The 20852-nt window shown below is 39.0% G+C and overlaps 1 protein-coding gene and 1 long non-coding RNA gene across 9 annotated transcripts in view; both read right to left on the bottom strand.

Annotated features, from left to right (window-relative positions):
• LOC307203063 overlaps window positions 1-20852 on the bottom strand; it is a 188764-nt gene that overhangs the window by 95668 nt on the left and 72244 nt on the right. The window lies entirely within an intron of this gene.
• NEO1 (neogenin 1) overlaps window positions 1-20852 on the bottom strand; it is a 104942-nt gene that overhangs the window by 59757 nt on the left and 24333 nt on the right. For all 8 annotated transcript variants that reach the window (XM_079953160.1, XM_079953159.1, XM_079953155.1 and 5 more), the window contains exons 2-3: window positions 5145-5462; window positions 1152-1427 (exon numbers count right to left, since the gene is read on the bottom strand). In XM_079953160.1, coding sequence (XP_079809286.1) covers window positions 1152-1427; window positions 5145-5462 — 594 coding nt within the window. The remainder of the gene's footprint in view (window positions 1-1151; window positions 1428-5144; window positions 5463-20852) is intronic.

Raw genomic sequence — 20852 nt, 5'->3', positions numbered from 1 at the left:
AATTCAGAAACTTCTTGTTCTCCACAGAGGCTTTTGTTAATCAGGAACATAACTTGCGTCAAGTCCCTTCCTTTCTTCAATAGATAAATCCATTGTCTCCTTTAGTATAGAAACTTCTGTAGACAAAATAATGCTTCGTTTTTGCAGCTTTCCCAAGAGATAACAGATCCTGCTCAAATTCATAGTATTTTTCCACTTGCTGCTACTGTTGCAATGTCCCAGCCTCCCTCTAGAGGGAATATGGTAACTTAATTTCTTTCAAAATCAGACCCAAAAGTCAAATAACTTGTTGCCTTTATTTCCAATAATTTATGTCCAAATTGTAACAAATCTAACCAGCAAAGCCATCGTAACAAAGTTCTCTTTTATTTTCCTGCTTTGACAGCTACTTTGACAGCTGTCAAAGTTTCTGTGTCTCTTCACCAGTCTCTCATAGCGGATCGTTCCCGGTTCCCGGGGGGGTTGCATTTTAGTTCCCACAAATCAGTCTTCTCCTCCAGCACAATTATTGTAATTTCCCTTCGTGAAGTTAAAAATTTTTTTTAGGTAAACAAGTTCATCTCTTGATCTTAGTTGTCAAATCCTTGCGTTGAGCCATCTACAACAGGGGGGGGGGGCGGACTTCCTTTTTGCACTCCCCCCGCTCGCTCCAAATTCAAATATCAAATTTCCCTTTTAAGTCCAATCAATTTACTCACGGGTTGTTCCTTTTAGTCCAAATCCGAAATTTTCAAAGAAGAAGTCGTTGCTCTCCGCCGAATGGCATGCGGCTTCGCTGGGCAGGGGAAGCATTGGACTCACAGCACCACACCCCCCCCCGTCACCCGCTCCGCAGCCTTTAAAAAGGCTCCTTCGCGGGTCGGGGGGGCGCAAACGGTGCCCGCCGAGTCACCAAGTCCATGGGCATCTCCGCCCATGGTTTTTGAGGGTCCCCGCGTCGCCGGCACGGCAGGACCCGACCCCTACCCAGCCGACTCCCTCCGGAGCTCGGAGGGAGTCCGCCATTCGGCGATGGCGCCGACCCGGAAGTCCGAGATGGCTAACTTTAAATGACAAAGAGCAATTTGACAGAACCTATCTGCCAGCAATTAAATAATCTTACTAGTGAGTTGCAATCTAGGAAAGAAAAATCTGAGCACATATGCCTTTACCTGGAAGAACTTTAATCTCTGCTTCATCACTGTATTTGGGAGAACCACCAATTTCAATAATACAACAGTATGTTCCGCCATCTTCATCGGTAGCATTACTAATAATTAAAGCTCCACTTGGCAATTTGAATACGCGGTCATCCAGAAAGAGTGGCTCATGATCTAGCTCCCACCTTACAAAGGGTGCTAGATCAGCATTTACTTCACAATTAAGAACTATGCTGTTTCCTCTATAGACTGATGCTGACTCCGGTTGACTGATGAATCTTGGAAGTCCTAAAAAGAAAAGAAAAAAAAAACACATGTAAGGTTGTGCATCTGTACTTTTCCTTATTTTTTCTTTCTCGCAGTCATATGTTTGCTTACAATGTAGCAGAATGTCAACTATACTTCCACTATGAAAAATAGGTTGACTCATTAGCCTACTGTCCAGGATTGTTCATAAGCATATCCTATTGTGAAGCATAGGTTTGTCCACAAGCTCAGCTATCAAGCCCCCTTTGATTACATTACTCCAGAATGAAATAATGGATACTTAGCTCATGTACTTGCTCTAAGTTACATATTTAACTAAATAATAATATCATTTAAGTTCTGCACTGACTGTACTGAGCAGAACAAAATTTAAAAACTGGTAGAAGAGCTGTAAAGTTCCTGATTTCAGATGGAAAATATTGCCATACTAAAATATGAAAACAGAGTACTATCCTATTCCACAGAGTACTATCCTATTCCCGGTGCTCTTTAACATCTAGATGAAGCAGTTGCGAGTGGTTATTGGAGTTATGGAGCAAGGTGTCACCAGTATACTGATGACACACAGATTTACTTCATCATAAGATTTATTATAATTATTATTATTATTATTATTATTACTACTACTACTACTATATTTGTATACCACCCTATATCCATAGGTCTCAGGGAGGTTCATGGAAAGGCTAAGGTTCCTTGGGTGGGTAGTTCCCATATCCAGGATATAGGCAAGTTACCTGTTCTGTTTACTGTATGCTTTCTGAACCTGATTTTTTATGAATAGTACATAAATATTTTAATATTAAATAAATAAATCAACTGTAAAAGTATTTGACCTTAAAAGAAAAGAGAAGTGGACAATGAATTTAATTTTTTTATTTATAAAAATTATCCCACCCTTCCTTTCAAAGGAGCCCAGAGAGGCATTAAACTTTATAATTTAATTAAAGATTCCAAAGTTCTAAAATTTAGTTTCCTATATTATAAAACTGTTTCAGTTATTCCATGTTTTGGGTGAGGTGAGGAAACAAGGTCATATTTTAGAGTAGGGCTATTGTCTCAGCCAAACATTTCCTGGACACAAATTCCCATTAAAAAGTCAACATAGTATGATTATGGAAAAACAAAAATGAAATGAGCATGTGTTTATAAAAAATGGAGAAAAAAGAAAAACATCTGAAACACCAGGTTTATGGCTTTTTAGCTCCTATCTGAAGTGTTAGCCATTGTTTTTATCATTTATTCTTAAATACATATAAGTACAGTGTTTTGCTTTACTGCTGACAATAGTTATTGCACACATCCATTTTAAAGTAACATTTTCTTCATATAAGTCCCATATTAGAATAAGGTGCTTCGTGACAGTTGTTGAGCTTTTTTCCCCAAAGTTGTTTGTTTGTTTGTTTGTTTTGCGAGGGCAAAGTTATTGAGTTTTGTTTGGCCGACTGCAGTATTCCATATATGTCCAGGAAATTTGTATGGCAACCCTAAATATACAGTCCATGAATTATAACCACTACATACTCTGTGAAAGTGAACAGTCAAAGTTTCCACTAACTGCTGTATACAAGTGATTAGTTAGTACTCCACAAAAGACTATCACTATCACATTTGATGACCCTAATTCAACAGAAATGAGAATTGACATAGTCTACACAGCTCAGTTGCAAATCATGAAACCCATATTAAATTTTTCCCTCTACCATGTACAAAATCTGACAAGCCACTTTCTCTCAGCATTAGCCTCCACTTGCATCTATTCATCCTACAAGGTTATAAGGATACAAGGCATTTATATGATTATGTAAATTGTTACATAAATTCCAAATTTTCCAATGGCAGCATCCTGACTGTATAATTCACTCCCAAAGAATGTGAAACCAGCCCCATTCTTGATAGCAGTGAAAATATTCCATGTGGTCTTAATAGTTTTTAATGCAGGACTAAAAGTCTGAATTCTCCTCCTCTTGATTTTACAATTTTAGCTTTAAATTTAGCTTTAAACTTTGCGTAATCCAACTATTTTACTTGGCAAGCCTTTCGCCAATTGCTGCTCATCTCAGAAAAAGCACAAGAAAAAGTAGATTTTTTTCAGCCTTGTCCCTCCTACTCCGCAATAGCAGCTATTTTATAATAGCTGGTCACAAAATATAGCAAATTACACAGAGGTAATGCTTTACACTAGGCTCCTTTGGACAAAGGTGTTGGGTAATAATCTAACTAATAATAATAATAATAATAATAATACTCTGCAACTAGGGTTCTTGTAAGTAACATATCGCTGTAGATTCATCTCATTAGATGAGGTAAATATTGTCATCCACTAACCATTTTCTCTATAGAACTTAGGCAATAACTAAAATTTTCTGTTCACTGTGATCCAGGAAATATTTTAAGAATTAGTCTATAACACAAGCAATTAAACTCAGCAAAGGCCACAAGCTTTCTGTATCACAGGGAGAGATAGGAACCAAATATTCTGATGGGCACATGCGTAGCACCCTCCATCTCTTCTTCATCTTTGCAAAGTCAATTTGAAAGACTGAAACTGCTTCACAGATTAAAGGAATGAAGCTCCAAGCAGCAGGAACCTGCTGCCAGTTTTGAAGCTTTGTTAAAGCTCCACAAGTATTGCACTTTTCCTCCTCACAGTAATAATCATGATGGCAGGGAAGATAAAAACCATGACATGACATGATTGTATGATGGTGTTATGTTCCATGGGCAGCGAGACAATGCTACAGGGGCAATACTACAATCTGTATAAGGAGAATGCACTAGTCTCTTTTTACCATTTGTTAATTTACAAATACTCAAGATGGATGTGGGTGGAGGGGAGGAATTCTTGAAGCATACAGTATTAACTAATAAGCCTGAATCAGATTACCATACAGCAACAGCAACACCTCCCCTGCTACCCAGCTTATCCTTTCCCCAAACTCTCAAGGGTGTAAAATTCTCAAGGCTAGCAGAGATTCCAAGTCATTAAGGACCATTAAAGTCCTTACATCCCCAATCGACCATCAAGTTTGTCAGGCAAAAGCCCAGGACAGACCCGTTTATGCTAATTGGGCCATCAAACTCATTATACTGGAGATAAAAATCAAGCACTTGTGCCTTGTGTTCTTCCTTTTGTCACAATTTAATACACGCAATGTTTGAATTTTAAAAAGCAGCAAATATTGCTGGGTTGTGGAAGGAATTCATTACCCAAAGCTTTTTATTAAGCAAAGAAAACAACCCTGAGAGGAGCTTATAGTTCATTAGGGAAATGAAAGAAAAAGCTACATTAGTCAAGTTTTTCCAGTCTAAAACCACTATAAGGTTCTTTTCCCCTTGTTTCTCCATTCTCTGTGACAAAATAAAATTCTGAGGTGTAGCATGCAATAGTCTGCATAATGCCACATCATTTATGAAATATAACAGATAAGTAAAGTAGAGTCCTACAAAAACATACGTGGAGAAACAAAAAAGAACAGTCCTTTGGCCCTTCACTATCATTTATGCAGAGCAACTGACTACTGAACCTTGTTGTGTGGATAGTGTGTTAGGGAGTTGCCTGTGCAGCAGCACACCAAATACACTGTGATAGCAAGGTGGGGGGACCCCTCAGACAGAAAGTCCACTAAAAAAATCCCTTCACATACAATGCAGGCAGGATGTTGTCTGTGGAACTGAGGGGCCAACATTTGTGAGATGGGATAAGCACAAGAAAGGAAACAACTTTAAAATACTCACCAGCTACTGTGAGCTTAGCTGTTCTGCTTACAATGGTTCCAAGGCTTTCCACAGTTGCAACACACTGATAATGCCCTTCATCAGGCTTATTGTGCTTAGAATGCACTATACTGTTGATTAATAAAGATCCATCTGGTAGCAACTGGCGTCGGTCATCTGACACCAAGTTTAAGAAAGTCCCATCCTTTTTCCATTCGATTTTTGGAGATGACTCACAATAAGCTGAACAATTCAGTATAACAGATGAAGCTCTAACTGACAGAGTGTCCACTGGCTCCACAGTAAAATAAAATGGAGTAAAAGTCCTCACTGTGGGTCCTGCAAAACACAAGAGAAATGAAGATTTTTTAAATGCTTCTCAGATACCCTAAATATTTATTTTACAACAATTGAATATTGTTCCTTACATTCTGATATGTTAACTGCTTTTGATAGTAAATATTTGAAATAAATATATGCTTTGATACCCTGTGTAACAGAACCAATATATATCATCATCAAAAATATTTACACTTTCCATCTCACGAAGAAACTACCATAGGTTCTAGAAAGGACTATGACCTTGGTGGACTATGAATCTTGCTTAGCATGCATGTTTACAGAGATGTATATATTTCACAAATCACACACACACACACACACACACACACGTAGATGCAAGTTACTCAGAAGTATAAGCCATGAGGCATATGGCTTGTAAGTCCAAAGTTTGGTTTAAGCTGCTTGATAATATAAGACATCCTTCTGCAATCTGCTGCCCTCCAGACTACCTGAGCCAACATGGTTAATGGTGAAGGATAATGGGAGTTGTTAGCCAAAACATCTGGAAGGCACAAAGTTGAAGAAGGCCAGTATAAGGGTCCTGTTGAGTTGCAAACCATAAATATTACCCATCTTGTCCACAGAGAAAGATTATAAAATAAGGTTACCAGATGTCCCCTTTTCCCGGGGACAGTCCCCGGATTTACAAATCAGTCCCCTGACAAATTCCATCTAATTAGTAGGAAGTTCAAAAGTGTCCCCGGATTCATTGAAAAAAATCTGGTAACCTTATTATAAAAGGGTAACAACAAGCTGGAAATGGCATAGAGACTGGAGAATATACCCTACAGACAGAGTGAACTTACATGTTATGGTATAACAGGACTATTGTCAAAATAACTTACTCATGTTCTGTTTTTATCCTCACCACCAATGTGCAGTACTGATTTAACTTATGTCATTTCATCACAACATTCTGCATTTCCCTGCCTCTAATTCAAAATTTTCTACTATGGTCAAAAAATTCGCAACATTAGGATTCCATAACGTGGCAAAGAGTAAATGATACTTAATGTTACAGAGAGGGGAAATAAGAACCTGACAATTTTCAGAAATAACCCTATGTCTTTCAAAATATGCAAACCAGAACTAATAGGTCATCCAATGAAACTGATCAGCACTAGGTTCACGAAAGACTACTCACTGACTGACATAAGGAAATCACTACCACAAAATATGTTGGATGCTAGCTAGCTAGCTATTGCTATTACTATTGTTCTTGTTCTCTCCCTATCCCTCTCCCTCATTTTTTAAAGCTAAGTCTACCAATACCTGTTTGCCAAGACAAATTAATGCAACTCCACATGCTGGGGGCAAACAGGGGATTGCTATCATGACCTGCATATAAACTCCTGAAGCCCCAGAGCCACCTGGCTGTTATTTCTTGGCATTGGAACACTGGAACAGATGGCCCTTGGCCTAATCTAGCAAAACATTTTTTATAGTCTTATGAAGTTTTGCATGTTATCTCTCACACTGAAAATTTAAAGTGAAGCCACATCCTCCCCATAATAATTCAACATACAATATATTCTGTTTTTTCTAGAAAAGCTTTATCCCTCATTGTGTAACCAGGGTCTGTCATACAAGAAATTAAATTGTTTTGTAAATATACTTTACATTAAATGAGAACATTAATGTTTTTTCATGAAGCTTTCCCCAAGCTGCCGTAGCCTTCACATAGTTTAATCAAGGGTAAGTTGCCTTTAATTGCAGCAGAGCCTTAACATTCAAGACTAACAGTATCTTTGCTAAGAAATTTGTTCTCTGCTGAACGAGGGCTAAATAACCTGACTGGAATAACATGGTGAATACACATTTTAAGTTAATCATATTCTCGGTGTACAGTTCCTTAATGTATACTGCCTTCCAACAGAAGGGAGGGCAAATATGTTAAGTAATTTTAATCATGTGATTAGAACAGTGGGCCCCACCCAACCTTACTGGTATGGCAACCCACAAGTCAAAGTAAGTATGGTGCCACTGATTTATTGTCACGAGAAGGTCGGAACTTAGAACTTCTAGAAGTGTAAGTATGCATACTTTGAAAATTGCCGCTCCCACACACCCAACTTCCTGTGTCCCTCACACTTTTTTACTGAATTTGTGGTGAACTTTTAATTAAAAAGTTAATAAAGATAAAAAAATACATAATATAAATCAAAGTGCTTAACATTTTATAGATACACCAAGGGCAGCATATCAGTGGGTGGACACAGTGGACATAGCCTAAGTACGTGTGTCCAACCTGTACTCACTCTCATGTGTGCATTCCCATATACAGTGGAACCTTGGTTCTCGAACGGCTTAGTTGACGAACAAATCAGCTCCTGAACGCCGAAAACCCAGAAGTGTGTTTTCCGGTTTTTGAATTTTTTCAGAAGTCGAACATCTGACCTGGCTTCCACTTGAGTACAGGAAGCTCCTGTAGCCAATCAGAAGCTGCACCTTGGTTTTTGAAGAGTTTCGGGAATCGAACGGACTTCCGGAACGGATTAAGTTTGAGACCCAAGGATCTACTGTAGTTGATACAGCTGAGCAGCAGCAAAGAGAGGGCTGATCTTTTGGGAACTGCCACTTCAAGATGCTCCAGGTTCTTTGAGGCAACAACTCCAACATTGCTGACTTCCACTGACCGATGAGAAAGGTAAGACAAGACATTAAGAAGTCTCCTCTATCTTAGCTAAGCAAAGGGGAAATATTGGAGCATTCCTTCCCATTTCTTGCTCAACAAGGCTCAAACCTAAAGTATGGTTTTGATCTCCAAAAACTGAGGTAGGGACCTGAGATTTTGAAATGTTATATCCAGCTATGTTGTGCAGTCAATTTCAGCAATGTTCCTTACACTGAATGAATTATTCAACAATTCAGTCATTCATTCATTTTAAAAAAAACCTACCCATATCTCATTGTTAAACAGCTAAAGCAAAGCTGGGGGGATAAACAATGGATGTCACTAGTGTAATTTTAATTATTTTTCATTCAGCAAACTCCATGATAAGAATTTCAAGTTCTTACTCCATGAAACTGAACTTTAAAAATTTAAACTGAACAAATTTAAAATTTAAAACATTTGAAAACAAACTTTTTTTTTTGCAAAGTTGTAATAGACTTTCATAAAGTAAACAAGTGCTGAACACTATTTAGGACATCTTCTTCATTCCTGATTCTCTTAAAAACTGGAAGGGGGACAGCACTCAGGTTTGAAAATTAATTCCTAAATTTTCCTTCCAACATTTTTTTGATATTTCCAAGCATATACATATTTAGCATTTATCACTTCCTCTTTGAACAGAAGTGAAGGGATCAAACACATACTTATGTTCTGAAAGTACATGCCACATTTTACTGAACATGAACAGAAGACATGTACTGCTTGCTGCAAAGGCAGGGCAGACAGAGGTATTCTGGGAGCTCCATCTCTTTCCTGTCTTTGGTGCTGGTGGGTCCTAAAGCCCAACCTGACCGTCTCGCTCCCACTACAGGAGATTATAGAAACATGTCCTGTTTTCTATATATTTTTTTCTCCCACCACAGTCTTTCACACACATAAATACATTACTACTACTACTTATATTTATTAAAATAAGCCTGGGAAAAGAGAAACATGTTTGCCTGGAACAGTGCTGGATTTACGTATAAGCTAAACAAGCTATAGCTTAGGGCCCCACCCTTTTGGGGGCCCAAAAAAAATTAAAGGAAAAAACCTGGATGTACATTTCCAAAATATAAGATAAAAAAACATATAAAATAAAACCTACATATAGCAACAGTGTTTTGTGTTGTGTAGGCTCCTATTTGTTATTTATTTGTTATTTGCTTTAGATACCTATTAGGTCCATAAATTACCATGTAGCATATATTCAAGACAAAAAACAGCGACAATTCGTTGTTGACAAAGGACAGCTGGACTTCTAAAGGGCCCCATTACCTACAGTAGCTTAGGGCCTCATCAAACCTAAATGCGGCTCTGGCCTGGAACCTAAAAATATGTAACAAAGGCACAAGGCAAGCCTCTCTGGGCAGAGCATTCCACAAGTGTGTAGCCACTGCAAAAAAGGCCTGTTCTCATGTTGCCACCCTCCAGACCTTTCATGGAGGAGGCACACCAAGAAGGGCATCAGATGTTGATCGCAGGGTCCAGGTCAATTCATATGTGGAGAGACAGTCCTTAAAGTATTGTGGTTCTGAGCCATTTATTTATGACATTAGGCCAATGCCTATAATCCTATGTAAACCCCCATGCCCCATGAGTCATTCATGAACAGGTCAATACTCTAGGTGCCACTAGTGCCATCTGTGGGAGGATTGATTGGTATCATAAAAGGGGCATTTTCTGTGCTGGTTGTGTCAGTTCTTTATCTTGTTAATTGTTTTATTACAGTTTCAGTGTGGATTTTTAATGTTTAATGTTGCTAATATTTGTGAGAACTGCTTGGAGGGCTTCGTGGGCAAAAAAAGAAAGCTAACATCTAAACTAATATTGTGTTTCTTCTGGCAGCTCTATAAACAAAATATTTTCTAGAATGATATTGTTTTCAGAAACAAAGCAAACATTTGCTTTTACACTTTTAGCATATCAAATTCAAAATGTACCATTAATTTTCACAGGTTGTATTTACATCTAGATCATAGGAATTTGATAAAATCCCACTAATGAAGAATAATCACACAAAACAGGCTAATCCTCCTGGAAAGAAACAAAGCTTGTATCAGCTGAGTGGCCTGAGAAAGGAAGTATTGGTGCGTTTCCATCTGGCTATAGATTGAAAAACAGAAGCATGTTGATTTGTAAAGGAAAGCTCTTTTGACAACTGGAGCACTTGAAAAAAATGCTACTTGTTTTTAAATAACTGTCTGTGGGTAGATGCCCCTTTATAATACGGATGAAGCAGATGACATTGATTGAGTACTAATTGCCTAGGATACCAGGATAAACGTGCAACCTCTCCCCTTCTCCCTTAACAAGAGAAATTATGGTTTTCAATAGAGTACTCTGCCTGGGTGGCTGAGAAGCACGTTCTTTAATTAATGCCAAGAAACCTAAATACAGGTTGTCAATTTTTAGACAAGACAGATTTAGCTCTTAGTTATAAGGAACAGTAGCCTGGATTTGACCTGCTATGCTATATGAAATGAAAAAATCATTAGAGAAAGAATTCTGTATTCAAAGAGTAACTTAGAAGCTATTTACAACTAAGTTTTTCTTTGAGAGACTGACTATACATACTCAGTCTTACTGCATTTTGGCACTGCTTGATACTGTTGTATTGGGGGGGGGGTTCATTTACTCCTAAAGTAAAAGCAATAAGAACAAAACTAAAAGGGGGGAGGAGGCTTGGTGGGAGAGGGAGGAAGTAAGGGGGAAACAGACTCAGGCAAAGTCCACTGGGCATGTATTTAATACAAAAAATTCCAAGTACGGCTATTGACATGGTTGATATTTTACTAGCAAATAACTGTTTAAGGCCAAATTTTTAGATTCTCCTTTAGAAATAATGGGCCTTGTCTTGGCCCCAACTTTGCTTTCCAAATTACTATTCACTATTAGACAGAAGTAATGAATATTTAGATTGCCTCTCGTACAAGCACTTTTGCTAGATGTTTTTCCCATCAAGAGACTTTGTAAATACAGTTGGACCTCTGGTTACGTACTTAATGCGTTCCAGAGGTCCGTTCTTAACCTGAAACTGTTCTTAACCTGAAGCACCACTTTAGCTAATGAGGCCTCCTGCTGCTCCCACGCTGCCGCTGTACAATTTCTGTTCTCATCCTGAAGCAAAGTTCTTAACCCGAGGTACTATTTCTGGGTTAGCGGAGTCTGTAACCTGAAACGTACTGTAATGGTTCTAGGGGTTGCTTGTGCGTAAGTTGCCGCCACTCTTGGCTTGGTTGTCTGGTTGAACCCTTTCTGTCTGGACAGCCCTTCACTTCGTGGGTGTCTCAGTCGCTGGCAGAATCCGTCAGTGGGCGTTTTTTGAATCTCTTCCAGCAAAGAAGTTCTTTGACGCCAAGTCTCCTCCTACTCTCCCTGTGCGGAAGTCTTCTGCGCAGGGAGGGAGTGGGCAGCGGAGTACCCGTGCTCTCCCCGCTGGTTTCTGGCGAAGAGTCTTGGAGCCTCCTCTCCAAATCCCCTCTCTGCCCCCCTTCTCCACTGGTGTTACGCTGATTTCCTTCCCCAGCAGATGGGCTGCCTCTCTCCCTACTGGGACCCTCTCTGGCATCCCTCTGGAGCCTTCCCTCCGCCTCCAGCTCTGATGGCAGTTCCCTGACACGTACGTAACCTGAGGTACCACTGTATACATTGGTAATTCTGGTTCAAACAAAAAGGCCTGGATGCATGGAGAAATTGTTAACACAATATTAAAATTACAGAAGAGTTTAGTGGCTCACTGGAAGATAGCCGCTTTTTAAAACCACTTAACTCATGTTTCTGATTTAAAAAGTGGAACAATGAGTCAAATAATACCATTGGGAGCAGATATCGAATTGCTGGCTAACCTGTGATGTTTAATGTATTTTTCCCCCTTTTGGTTTTAAAGTACCTATGTGAGATTTTTTTGGGCTGTTTATTTGTAAGTTGCTTTCGGTTGCCCAGGCCAAGATAAAGTGACTAAAAAATTTCAACAAATACCGTATTTACACGAGTCTAATGCATCATCAAACCTAATGCGCACCTCAATCTTCAAAACCTTGAAATCCAAAAAGTATTTGCTGGCAAATGTAAATGCACCATTGAATCTAATGCACACCCTAATTTTCGCAACATAATTTGGCAAAAAAAAAAGTGCATATTAGATTCAAGCAAATACAGTAAACAAACTATGTGCTGAATGCTCCTGGACTACAACTCCCATCATCCACTGCAAATGGTCATGCTAGCTAGAGTTGATGTGAGTTGTCCAGCAATATATTGGAGAGCCACAAATTAGCCACCCTTGTCCTACACTATAAAAAGTACAGTTAAATGGAATGGTACTACAGGACCTCATAATTAGCATGCAAAGTCTGTGACATTTCAGTCTTAATGATTAAAAGCAAGCCACAGACAGCCTCTCAAGAAGCATTCAGTCCTTCGTCTACATTCCTTATGAGCATGTAGTTAGTGCAAACTGCAGTACTGTTTTCCCACAGATACAACTTGTAGTAATTGAGTGCCTTAAAGGCAGTTGTTTCAAGTTGCAGAGAGTGGGGAAACTTGAAAACTCTGGAAATCATACAAGCCTCCATGTTCAAGAGCAGAGAAAAAATCCCAAAGTAAATCAAGGAGAAACAAAATTAAGATTTTTAATCTAAAACCAGTCATAACAGCAAAAATGGAATCTGCAAGATTTCATTTCAATATACTACACAAGTAGCATTAAACAAGTCAGAAACAATTCAAAGTCATTAGAAACAAAAAGTGTGGGAAGTAGGACAAAGACATGATTCATAAAAATTGCTATCTTTGTTCTCTCTGTGTTAAAATGCAACATCGCAGCCACTAGATGGCACCAAACACAGTTATTTATATATGCAATGGATCTCAAAGGAAAAATGATCTTCCACTACTACAAGACTGTTCCTTCATTAGCAGCGTGTCAAACTCCTAGATGCCATTCCTTAATATAGAAACTTCAGTTACTGAAGCCCACTTTAATTTTTGTATTCTTCCTCCTTGTCTTAAAGTCTAAGAATGAGTAATAATATAAGAATATCTCCGGAATTTAGAAGCTGTTTACTAAAATGGGAAAATGAAAACACACAACACACAACCCCCCCCCCAAAAAAAAATATATTGAACCAACCCCGGTAAAATGGTATATATATTTTATTAACATGTGAATATGTTTTATACTGAGTAAGCCAAGCCATGGTTCACTAAACCCAATACTGACTTGTTTTAAGGTACAAGCTCTGAGTGCCAGCTGGAGTTTTCCAACTACTACTACCATAGAATGTTTTATTAGAGATACTTTACATGCAGAAATCCCAGTATGTGATCTACCACTAAAATATGGCCCCTCCACAGCTGTGGAAATAACATCTTCATTGGACAGAGAATTGTGTGTGTACAAATAGGTACTGCGGTCATGATTCCCCAGCCTGATACAGAAGCCACCAGAACTGCATGCACATGGCCCTGTGATATAAGTCACAATATCGCAATCAGCTATTTTGGAGAGGAACAGAATTCACACCCTTGCAGCAATCAACAGCAGTTCCTTTTTGGCCTGCTAGCTCTCCCTTTAAATATTTACCACAGTCCAATGGCTTGAAAGGTGTGTTTCAGGATACATCTTCCTAAGGAGTGGAGTATTCAGTTTGCAGCTGGAGACAGAAGTCTAAACCCAAATGCCAAAATTGGAGATAATGCCCTAGCAGCCAAATCTTAAGGCTTAATAAGTGGGAGAAGCAGATTTATTAAAAAAAACAATCTCTACCTTCCATTGGTAGATGAGCAGGGTGGGAGCAACGATTTCTGCACATAGTTACCACCCTTCCCCAATAAGGAAGAACTGGTGGAGTGCTCCATGAGTGAAGTGGCTGGTATACAGCCTGCTATTCTTAATCTGCTGATTCTAGGACTATATCCCAGTTCATGCTCTGAAACTTGTTTCTATGTATTATGGCCCCTCGCTGGATCATGATTCCTAGCCTGTTAGAGGTTGGGCAGAGGAGGAACTGAGAATTCTGACCTCTAGCAGCACCCCAGTAAAGTGTTCGAAATTTGCCAGGTGCATTTTGCACCTAGCTGTTGGCCATTTGTGACCAAGAGAAGATTCTCGGGTGCCAGGATGGCACCTCACGTCTCCACCATCTGGAGGTGCATACCTGGGGATCCTTGGATCTAAACGGTTTTCACACACTGGCAAAACATCCTGTGGAATTCTATCCATTATATTTTATCTGTACAATCAGAATGAATTTCAGGAACCAAAAAGTCATACTGAAAAATATGACTTTCAAGCTGTCTGGCCCTAAAATGGTAACTAGGTGTTCCATTTTGGTGACCATAAAAGCAAAAGATTTATACACTCTGAAGAGAAAGCAGACTATAATCCTGGTTTAAGGAGCCATTTGGCGCCTAGCTTATATATCTGAATTTCTAAAACTGATCATGACTCAGATATCATGAACTATTAGTGTTGTGGTTTGAAAACCTGGGATACTAACTAAAAGCTCTGTATCTGCCATATCCATGCTTCACTTTTTGCAAATGCTATGAAAGATAGACATGTTTCTATGCATATGCATTCATTATGTTGTTACAAGTGGCTGAATATTTCCACTAACGCAAGAAGAACACAATACTGTATAACACCCAAAATGTTATGTCCTGCTAAGAGGAATGAAGTATAACAGTGTCAAGTCTAGGACTGCTGCCCAGCATGTCAGTCTCTCATGCCAAACAGAGGGAAACTAGTTGAGAGTTTTTCCGATGCGACTTGCCTCCCTTTCATTGAGGTCAGAACAATTCTGTATGACAACTTACTTCAAAGTAACATTCAATTCATGTTGAATCTCATTTGGGCTGCATAGTACTGCTGCTGCTAGGAAAGGACACATCAGTCTCTATCTCAGGTATTCATTGAGATAATGGTGGGCGGTTGCAATGAGCCAACAAGGTGAAACAATGCACATGTGCAACAAATAACAGAATCCTGACTTCTAGGGCAAACAATGAAAAAGTGTAATATTGCATTCTGTGCTGATAAAGTTATTCTGTTAACTTAGCAAGCTACTGAATATTCCTTATTTCAGAATACTGTATACCCTTCTGTTAACTTTAACACACCATGAACTGAAGTTCTAAAAAAGTAACAGTGTTATGTGTAAAGAAATAAGACCTTGTGTGAAATCTCAATTTCAAGGACATCCTTTGTTACACAGAATTAAACAACTTACAAGCACTTCACACAAAATACAATGTCATAATGCATGCATTAGAATTGATACTAATGCCTCATACAATGTGCTAAATAGTAGTAACATAAGCTTAGAGAGGATTGCAAATTAACATCACAAATGCTCAGTGATCCTAAACAAAGTGATTTTGTGAGACTAACTGCTGAAAGTACAAATTGTGTAAGTGAAGAACTAAATCCTTAGACAAAGAACAGTGCAATTTTGTGTGCAAGTTTTCAAGAAAATCATGTTAGAAAACTTTAAATACGACCAAATCCTACCTAAAACTATATGTAAATATTGTTCATAGAACCATAGAGTTGAAAGGGACACAAGGGTCATCTAGTCCAACCACCTGCAATGCAGAATTTTTTGCCAACATAGGGCTTGAACCCATAACCCTGAGATTAAGAGTCTCATACACTACCTCAGCTAAGACCCACAGTTTTCTATTAATATGAAGGAATAATCTGATCCAGAATTACTGGCTCCCGGAAAGAAGAGTAGGATTTGCTCTGGTTTGGGTCAGTTTTGGATTGGTGCTAGGTTTCCACAATAAACTTGTAAGTAACATCAGAGACTTAGAAGTTTGTAGTGTGGGTATGCCCTATATATGTCAAAATATCCAGAAAAACTGCATGCCTCAAGCCATGTATTTTAAGGGTGTATTCTTTTTACCCTTCTAAGAGCCATAATTCTATACTATGTACCTTTGATACAACCTTCCCTAGCAAATAAAATATAATATTAAAATGAGAGGTGGTAGAATTTAAGTCTGTTAAGATGCTGTATTCTGACAGTGTTCTCCATCCCTAATGCACATGGTATCACAGCAGCAAAACTAGAGCCATGACCACAATCTTTACTCTGGACAACCCACATTTTTGTTCATTCGTGCTAAGCCATGATTTGGCTTAATTTTACATGCAAAACAGGTGAATATATATTTACGCAAGCTATTTCTTTTTTGTTGATTAAACTTTAACACATATCAAATAACTGTGCATGTAATATCTGCTGTGCCATCTTTTTCTTCTATTTCAACCATGGAACAGAATTTCTAAGTGAAGCTGTATTAATTCCTCAACACAAAAAAATGAACACCACATGAATAATGTATTAGAAATATTTGCTTCATGTCAGCAGCTTTGTAGGAGGAAGCAATATTTATGAAGTCCCTCGGGAAAATGAGAAGTTAAAAATGGAAAAACACACACTAACATTAAGGCATCTCCAGAAAAAGAAAAAAGTATTTGATAGATATACAAGGAAAGGGTGAGGGCTGTGTGCTTGCATGGTCAAGTTTCGGAACATACGGCAAATGAGGCTCAATCACATGTAGATTTCCTTCTCCACTAAGCAAATGCAGCCCCAGAAGCTCATCTAGGTTAAAGTTAATTTCTCTTTAAATGTTCAAAAGCTTTGCTGCTGTCTCTAATTTTATTTGAGTAAGAACTAAGAATTAAAACAGATTCCTAAAGTTGTAGTAGCAATTTAAAAGAGAACAGTTCAGTCAAGTGTCCAACTTACTGTCAGTCACACAACAGAATGTTAGAAATAGCACCACTTAGAGGTTAAAGACCCGGAAGCTGTCTGTGGACAAACGCCGGGTCCCTCAGCCTATAGAGCAAGATGAGCAAGTCATCCACGAATGGACCTAACGATCAGGGGTACCTATACCTTTACAGGTTAAAGATAGCTAAGAATTTGAATTATTGGGTTATTTTAGAAGTATGTAAATACCTTATAAAGAAAGAAAGAAAGCCAGTTTATCCAGAGGCCTCTAAAATACTCAGTATCAGCTGAACACACACACACACACACACACACGATGAAATATACTGTTCCAACAAATTTAGCATAACACACAGGCAGAAGATGATAATTCAGAAACAGGTAACTAAAGAAGAATCTATCTTCGTAAGTATTAAGCCTGGAAATCTAATATCTCAAAAATGACATACAACTTAATGCTTTGCATATGTTTAAATATAAGCGCACCAAATTAACAAACAACAATGCTACACAGAACTCCGTGACATGGCTCACCAATAGGTAAAGGATCCCTGGACAGTTAAGTCCAGTCAAAGGCGACTATGGGGTGCAGCACTTATCTCGCTTCAGGCCGAGGGAGTTGGCGTTTGTCCACAGCCAGCTTTCCAGGTCATGTGGCTAGCAGGACTAAAACACTTCTGGCACAATGGGACACCATGATGAGTGCCAGAGCACACAGAAACACTGTTTACCTTCCCGCCACAGCAGTACCTATTAATCTACTCACACTGGTGTGCTTTCAAACTGCTAGGTTGGCAGAAGCTAGAACAGAGCAACAGGAGTTCACCCCATTGCGCAGATTCGAACTGCCAACCTTCCAATCGGCAAGTACAAGAGGCTCAGTGGTTTAGACCACAGTGCCACCCACTTCCAGGTGCTCACCAATAAACTATCCCAACAGCAGCCATTATGCATGGTGGATAGCACTATACTATACAGTTGTACCTTGGAAGTCGAACGGAATCCATTCCGGAAGTCCGTTCGACTTCCAAAACGTTCGAAAACCAAACTGCAGCTTCAGACATTTGGGTTCCAAAAGAACGTTCACAAACCAGAACAATGACTTCTGGATTTGCAGCATTCGGGGGGCCAAAACGTCCAAGTTTCAAGGCATTCAGGATCCAAGGTACGACTGTACTCAGAAATTCTGCCATCTTCGAAACGCTTGTCTATACCCCAAACTGAATGTGCTTGCATGGTATACAGTGGTACCTTGGGTTACATACACTTCAGGTTACAGACTCCGCTAACCCAGAATTAGTACCTCAGGTTAAGAACTTTGCTTCAGGATGAGAACAGAAATCGTGCTCCGGCGGCGCGGCGGCAGTGGGAGGCCCCATTAGCTAAAGTGGTGCCTCAAGTTAAGAACAGTTTCAAGTTAAGAATGGACCTCCGGAACGAATTAAGTTCTTAACCTGAGGTACCACTGTACACACAACCAGCAAAAAACCCTAAATGACAGTTTAGATTGGGGGGGGAGGGAGACACAACTATCCATTGGGAGACTTGTATTTAATTCCAACATCTACCATGCAATTCTTGCATGCCATTGTGATGACTCAGTTCCCATCTGAAAAATAAGAACAATAACACTGGCATGCCTAGTTTTGTGAAGTGACATGGAGACAAACAAAACATACATTTTGAATAACTTTTTGAAACGTTAAAGAAACTTGCAAGCATTACGTAGAACTAGTGTTGCATGTCTTAACAGATGCGCTAGTAACTTCAATACAGTCATTATAAGAAAAATGAACATTATCCCAGCTGATGGCTGTCCCAGTATTGCCCCCCCAAAAAACATCTGCTATCACATGACCATTGGTGGCCTCCTATCTTTATTTAAAGCAGCAGATATACCAGTATATCATATCAGGCTAAGAGCAGTTCAGGTTTATAAAACATTTATACATGAGACACTTTCATGAAGGAACAGACATCTTGTGAGTACACCAGAAGAATGACTGTTTTTAATCCATAAAGGAGACTGGGAACCTTTAATTAACAGAAGGTCCTCAACATGTGAAAACTGGATGCATTCAGGTGAAAAGCCTACATACGTGATCATGACACACCCCAGTCTATGGACAGATAGTCTGCAGGAATTTTGCAGAAGAGGACATGCCTCTTGTTAGCAAGATGATAACACTGTTAGTCCAAGCTCTCTTTCATTTCTTAGTAACAAAGCTGTGCCATCAATCATGCCCTCCTTCCCAGACAGAAATTCCTGACAGAGCTGGAAAGTGAGATGGCATGAAGAAATCAGTACTACATCATTCCACTACTTAGTCATCACTAGCTAACTTCATTAACTTCATTAAAATAATGGTTCCAATTTTCAACAGCGTTCACACAGGTAAGTAAATTTGTTCCTGCAGTGCTATTTTGAACAGTGCATTAGATCTACAACAGTCAGGCAATTTGGGCTGCAACTTGTCAATAACTAAATATAACCAATGAATCAAGATATTTTTGCAACAGCAATTCCTGAAGAGCATTACATATATAACATATTATCTATAAAGCCCTAAAAACTTTGGGATGAAGCTACTTAAAGGACCATCTCTTCATATGTGAGTCTGTCTGCCTTTAATCCTGGCTACTGTGTCCCTTCTGCATATGCCATTGCCTTCTAATGCAAAGTTGGCAATGTACGAAATGCAGTAAGTGATGCCTCACATGTGGAATTCCCTTCCACAATTTGTATTTCACCAACAATTGAAAACTTCCCTTTTTAAACACTGATGCTGTTTTGATTCTGTTGCTGCTTAATGTGTAGATTGCTGCCATTTTTAGTTTTGATTATTTGTGCTTTAAGGATAAGATTATAAGCGCTTTTATATTTGGTTTTTATTTGTAAGCTGCTTTGAGTGAAGGGGGAATGTAGGGCATAATTTTTTCAATGAATAATAATATGCATTAAGTTAGGAATTTGGGATAAATAAACTTAAGGACTCAGCAAAAAACAACATTGAAATTCAACAAGCTTTTAACTACCAGTATGACAGGATTCGGTGTTCAAGTTGCCCTGCCTAGCTTATCAACAATAACTAACTCAAATGAACTTTCAGAGAGTTTAATTTTAAAAGACCCAATTTTTACTTTTGAAAGGGATATCTGTGCATATACACAGGTGACTACAAGTTGGAGACATGAAGGCAAATTTCTGCTCTCAATGTTTTTTTAAAAAACCACTCCCCTTATCTGACTTAATTTTAAAGTATGACAAGCCAGGAAGAAAACATCAGACAGAGAACAGCAACAGCCAACATACTACGTACAGAAACTCTCACTGCGCACAAATGAAAGAAATTAACACAGAAAAAGTCATGTATACCCAAAGATAAACTCAGCAGCCCCAACAACAACAAAAAGAGTAGGGTAGGGCCCTATGGTCATCTGCTGATATACACAGAAATCCATTCCACAGGTAAGAACAGTCTTTGCTTATCCAGGAGGCCACACCAGAGCTGAAGCATGTATGGTGGGAAATTGTATAAAATTGGCGCTACCTAATGCACAGAAGGGAAATGCTGAAATATGTGCTTTCTAAATGCCACTTCAGCCAAGGCAAACGAGTCAATCTTGCAATAATTAATTGCCTACTGGGCCTAGCCTATGCAGCCATTCTACAGATTTCCAGAAGTGGAGCAATTTAGGCAAAAGTCAGCTAAAGTAGCTGCTGCTTTGATGGTATGAGCAAATACCTTACCAGGAGGTAGAAATTTCAGACTGGTGTAAGCTAAGGAAATACAGGCTTTAAGCCAACCAGCCAAGATAGGAATGAAAACCTTCAGTCTCAGAGAGAGATGGAAAAACACAAAAGGTGCAGATTTCAGGGGCTCAAAGGGCAGTGGAGATCCCAGGATGGAAAGTGATGTTGGATAGCAGATTTCAGAGGAACTTCCAGAAGAGAACAGCAAAGAAAATGATTAGAACTGAGTG

Source organism: Podarcis cretensis (genome assembly GCF_951804945.1).
Source record: "Podarcis cretensis genome assembly, chromosome: 14".
NCBI classification, from domain to species: domain Eukaryota; kingdom Metazoa; phylum Chordata; class Lepidosauria; order Squamata; family Lacertidae; genus Podarcis; species Podarcis cretensis.
Note: the sequence above shows the minus strand (reverse complement) of the source record. Positions and strands in the feature narration are given on the sequence as shown.